Genomic DNA, 6,000 nt, shown 5'->3' with positions numbered 1-6,000 from the left:
ATGAGTCAACTACTACATAAGAGTAGCTTGGCTCACACACAGCTACTGCGGCATTGACTCAAAGGTCAGTAAAGACCCTAAAGCCCCCAGGAAGACCTCTCACCACCCCATTGGTGGAGCATGGTTCCTGGAGCAAAGCAATGCCGCAGCCCCCCTCCAACATACGCGCCCCCAACTCACACATTACGGCATAAGCCTCCTGACGGTTTAGTTGGGACAATGCGGGGCATTGCCACAACCTGCACTCCTGTGCCCTCCCTGCCCGCACCTTCGGCAGACATCCTTCTTGGCCTGCATTCCGCCACCCTATGTTCAAAGCCCATGCAGCGGAAACAGCCGGGCGTCAACTGGTCCGGCCGTACCCGGAAGGAAAACCACTTGACGTAGCAACGACCTGCCTCCAAGAGGGCGGACATTAGCATGTGCCCTCAAGGACAACATTCGTCACCCCATCAGGACTGGCCTTCCAAAGACGGCTGACCATCCTGACGTCCTTCTCCGGACAACCAGGGCTGAACTCCTTCAGGTTCAAATGGAAAAGCTCCCCCATGAACTCATCAGGGGAGATCTCGCAAATACGATTGATTTTTTAAAGTGAATGAAATTTAATATTTCCACTTGAATTTGTAATGAATGCAAATGAATAAGTGTTCCCTTGCTCTAAGAGATGAGCGGTGAATTTAAAACTAAATGAATATGTAATATAATAAGAAATATAATATCTTTACATCTTCGATCAAATATTTCCAAGATTGGTTGTGAGCATAACAATATTTTTAATTAATTTAATTTAATATATGGAAAATAACAATAAATTATTATTTTACAATAAAAAAAAGGAACACTAGCTGCCAGGGCTTACGGCTCAAATATGAAAATATCACTTGTAATTTATTTGCACACAAATTAATTTACATTTTTACATTCCGCCCCCATCCTCGTAATCCGCAGCATCAGTTGGCTGTATTTTTCGCGATTTTCGTGATGTCACCTCGTCTTCCTCCGAGCTGTACGCGCTCAATTCATCCGACATATCATTGTTAGCATCTAAATCGTTGTAGTTGTGGTTGCTTTTATGAGTATTTGTACTCGTATTGCTTTTCGTCGTTTTACTTATTTTTTGAACAATATTTTTATTCCAAATGATTTTGACAACTTTCAGGCCAAATAAATTTTTGATCTTTTTGAAGTAAATTATGGAGTGGTTCTAATATTTTGGCACTATTCGGTATATATTCATGATAAAATTTAATTTTCCCTAAAAATTGTCTTATATTCTTTTGATTTTTTTTGTATTGGAAAATTTTTGATTGAAATTAAATTGTCCCTTATTGGTCGTACTGTGTTATTTTGTATTATATGGCCTAGATATTTGACTGAATTTGAAAAGATTTTCTTTTGCCAAAATCTTTGATTTACCTTGTAGCCCTTTCCCCAATGCTATACGTTTCACGGTAAGCAAAAAATGACTAGCTTGGCAGACTTTTGCAAATATCTTTGCACTGTTGTCTAAACTTGGAAGGCCAAGGATTCTTCTTCTTTCTGAATCAAAAAACGTTTGTGACATCATGCCAAAACCACTAGCCCTTAGACACTCATTCCATTTAGTGGCGCCTTGAGTTGCTTGTAAAGAAACAACAGCTTCTGGGTCCACTTTAGCTTTCCCCATAGTGCCAACTATTTTCAATAGATATAGTGCTTCCAGGAATCTTTTTCCCTAGTTTTAGATGGAATTCTTCAACGATCAATAGAAAAGCTCGCATGGGGATTGATGGGGAAGCAATTGCTCTTCTTCTCAGGTGAGCCCTTTATCCGCTTTTATTATACCCACAAAAAGAACGAATTAAATTCATTACATATTTTCTTGCTTCTTCACCATCATATTGTTTTTTAACAATATAAGACTTTTTCTCCTTAACAATTAATCTTTGCCCCTTTTCAACTTTTATCTTTTCTTCATACTTCCATAAAACTTTCTTTCCAATTATTGTTGGTTTGTCCATCGGTTCAAAGGTATATTTAATTAATCCCATAAGGCTATGATGATTTGGGAAGCCCTTCTCAACTAAGAATTCACAATAATTGGAATAAGCTTGCGAACTTGGAACACTTCTTTCATTTATAGGATCCCAAGTTTGTCTTCCTTTTGTCAATATATCCGAGTTGGTATACATTGCCATTTCTATTACATTGCAAGCCAGATCTTTAATTGCTATAAAATTTTCTACCAAAAATGTATAAGCCATTCGGTGTAATTCCCCTGGATGCCAATTAGAACTTACTATTCCAAATGGAAAGGATCCATTATTTTCCCAAACTGGGTTATCAATTTTATATCCATCAATTTCAATTGTTTTGTTTTCTGTTTTCAGATTAAAATTATAAGACCTTAAAACGGTTGGGGTACAATTTTCCCTAAATCACTTTCCCAAAAAAATTTTTTCCCAAATTTTTTTTTCCCAAAAAATAATTTTCCCAATGCCATTTTTCCCAAACTAAAAATTTCCCAATAAATTTTCCCATAAAATATTTTTTCCAAAATATTTTTTTCCAAAAAAATAATTTTCCCAATGCCATTTTTCCCAAACTAAAAATTTCCCAATAAATTTTCCCATAAAATATTTTTCCCAAAATATCGTTCGTCTGTAAAATATCGCATATACATTTGCAATGAATGGGCGAGTACATTTTTTATTATTTGAAACAAGATTTCAGTTTATTTATGAATTTGTATGTATACAATCACATGCGAATATAGTATCCTAGAGTTTTCAAGTATGTGACAATATCATTGTTATCAACATATTCGTGATATTTCGAAACAATGTTAAATATTCTCTGTTCATGTTTCAACCTCTTGGAATATTTATTTTTCTTAACTTGCTGTCCTGATTGCAATTGTCGCATCATTATTTCTGTGTCCGATTGCTCTTTCTGCAACTCGGAAAGAAAAATGTAGAAGCTGGGGTGATCTTTCCCTATAACAACTTGAAGCCTGTTGTGCCATCCTTCGGATATATTATTCGTTCTCGCAGTTTGTTGAATGACTGCATCATATTGACACCACAAATCTTGAGCATAGCGAGGATGCACCTGTTTACGTCGGCCTTTTGCAGGTTTTCCTCGGACGTACGTAGCGTCAAAGTATTTTGAAATTGGTCGCATTTCCTCCGGTATTTCATTTTTTAAGGTTTCGAATTCTCGGGCGATGTTTTGATGTGGGACGAAAGCAAGGGCACATATCATATGAGTGGCTACTTTGACCGATCGATCTTCAGGATCGCAATACATTTTCTGAAGTCCTTCACTTTGGATATGGCGGTACATGTTTTGACAGAGGTGGAAAAAACAGCAGCGTGCCTTGTCTTCGCCCATTACGATTTTTACAGCATTGATGATAGCCAACTCAAAATCTGTCATCACTTTAATCGGAAGAGAAATATCGATACCTAGACGTTCTGCCTCTTGCAAAACAACCGAGAATACTTTTTCGTATACTTTCTGCTCTTTGTTTTCTAATAATGCGTAGACAAAAGGTAAACCAATAGTTTGTGGTTTTCCTCTTGAATCCGGTTGTGTAACTGCTCCGAGAATTGCGAAAACTTGGAAAAATATACTTGGCGCAGTTTTAAATGTTCCGTCGGCAAACCACAATATGCTCCTGAATAATTGCCTTAAATTTTCAGGCGTCGCGAACACGAGTATTCTCCCAAATTCTGAGTCTTCGTCATTTTCATAGGAGTCGTAAATTAGAAATTTATCTCCATTCAATGAATTTTGATAAAAGCCTGGAATATCCTGCAATTCTCTCAGCGTTCGCAGGTTCGAGGGAAAATCTTTTAATCTTTCACGACTAAGACTTTTTCGGGAATTAATTCTGTTTGGCATTTCCGCTAATACCGCTAAAAGAGAGAGTTATCATATTTTGTAATTATGAATCGAATGCAATTTCGTTTTTTTGTTTTTACCTGGTGAAACGTTTCGCAATTCAGTTCGTAATATTTGAGCTGGAGGAGCTTCAAGATTTTCTGTAGCTTTACGTTTGATCCTATTCATGACTCTTAACGCTTCGACTTCTTCGGGGTTTGGTGCATGAAGGATGTGTTTCGATTCATCAAGTCCCTTCAGAACTCTGATATTGTGTGGTCCTCCGTATGTTGTCACTCTAGCATTACACTCAGGTTTTCTTCGGCAATTCCAATACGCAGTTTCTTCTATTCTACCTGAGTGTTTGTAGTACAAATATCCGTTAATGTGCAAAAGAAATGATTTTTTGCATTCAATTAATTCCGCCATAATTAGAAATTTTGACTTTAGGCAGCAAATTTTAGCTCATGAAATTTTGACACGAAAAGAATGACGTGAAAAAACTTGTTTATATGAGTGAAGTTGGATACATTCGTTACCTTGTCTTTTTATCCGAATTGAAAAATGTATATTGAAAAACTTTTTCGAATCTTTTTCGATTACTTAAGTATAAGATTTTTGATTATTATATACACTCATATTGTCGGAATCGTCGAAAAATGTCAAATAGTAGAATAATAAAAATTAATTTCAGTAGTATTTGTTCGGGAAAGCTATCTATTGGAAAAAAGTTATTTTGGGAAAACATGCATTCGGGAAAAAACAATAAAGCGGGAAAAAATATTTTTGGGGAAAAAAATATTGGGAAAATTATTTTTTGGGGAAAAAAAATTTGGGAAAAAATTTTGTTGGGAAAGTGATTTTGGGAAAAATGACCCCCCACGCCTTAAAACTGTTTCTGCTATTTTTGGTGCAGGAGTTCCATAAGCCATTGGTGGAGCTTCCGTCTTACGCTCACATCGAGCGCCACCTCAGAAAACTTGGCATTCTTCGCCAAGTTATCCCTCTTTAGGCATATTCTTCCACTCCTTGGCGCCGCGTCGAATAATTTCCACCGCAGGGAGATGACCATTGCGAAGGCGAAATTCACGTAAGAAATTCAAATATGGATTACGATGGAGCACTCCGTTGGGACTGGGACGTTGGCGTTTTCCAGCTTTCGTTTTGTAAAGTGTTGTTTTCGACACACAATTCGCTTTACTCGCTGAGCGGGTCGATGCTTTTTTTCAATCTCAATCATTGGGTATTTTATGTGAAATCAATACAAGTATTTCGCGACTGACCGCCTTAATTTATATTTAATAGAATTTACAACTATACTAATTATTTTTTTTTTGGCAAGAATGAAATTATTTTTTTTTAAAAAGAATGAAATTAAAGATTTCAACTTGAATTTGTAATGATTGAAAAAATCAAAATTACATCTCTACGGTTACTACGTGATTGAAAAAATTCTATGTAGCTCAAGGCACATTAAACAGGTAGCAGCAGTAGTGCAATGAATTTTATTTTTGGTTTTTGCCCCTAGAATCTCTAAATCTATAAACAAAGATTGACCCTTCACGCGAATTGGATAAAACGTAAGCAACATTTGACAATTTAGAGACCAAATGAAGAGAAACAAATTAAAATCATAACCCTATTGCTGCTACCCACGATGGAGAGAATAACGGGGTGGTGCATATCGTTGTGCGTCCATTTTCGTAACTTGATTTAGCTTTTTTTTTTTTGTCTCTAGCCCATATGAATACTCCTCACCATGAGTCAACTACTACATAAGAGTAGCTTGGCTCACACACAGCTACTGCGGCATTGACTCAAAGGTCAGTAAAGACCCTAAAGCCCCCAGGAAGACCTCTCACCACCCCATTGGTGGAGCATGGTTCCTGGAGCAAAGCAATGCCGCAGCCCCCCTCCAACATACGCGCCCCCAACTCACACATTACGGCATAAGCCTCCTGACGGTTTAGTTGGGACAATGCGGGGCATTGCCATAACCTGCACTCCTGTGCCCTTCCTGCCCGCACCTTCGGCAGACATCCTTCTTGGCCTGCATTCCGCCACCCTATGTTCAAAGCCCATGCAGCGGAAACAGCCGGGCGTCAACTAGTCCGGCCGTACCCGGAAGGAAAA

General features: G+C 37.7%; 1 protein-coding gene across 1 annotated transcript; it reads right to left on the bottom strand.

Moving 5' to 3' along the window:
* Positions 1-2,605: 2,605 nt before the first annotated feature.
* Positions 2,606-4,623, bottom strand: LOC128870549 (uncharacterized). Its single transcript, XM_054113201.1, has 2 exons — positions 3,969-4,623; positions 2,606-3,902 (listed from the first exon to the last, which is right to left on the bottom strand). Exons 1-2 carry the CDS (start codon positions 4,294-4,296, stop codon positions 2,743-2,745), a joined length of 1,488 nt encoding a protein of 495 aa, XP_053969176.1. The 5' UTR covers positions 4,297-4,623; the 3' UTR covers positions 2,606-2,742.
* Positions 4,624-6,000: the final 1,377 nt, after the last annotated feature.

Source organism: Anastrepha ludens, chromosome Y (genome assembly GCF_028408465.1).
Source record: "Anastrepha ludens isolate Willacy chromosome Y, idAnaLude1.1, whole genome shotgun sequence".
In the NCBI taxonomy this organism is placed as follows: domain Eukaryota; kingdom Metazoa; phylum Arthropoda; class Insecta; order Diptera; family Tephritidae; genus Anastrepha; species Anastrepha ludens.
The sequence above is the reverse complement of the archived record's forward strand: the minus strand, read 5'-3'. Positions and strand labels throughout refer to the sequence as shown.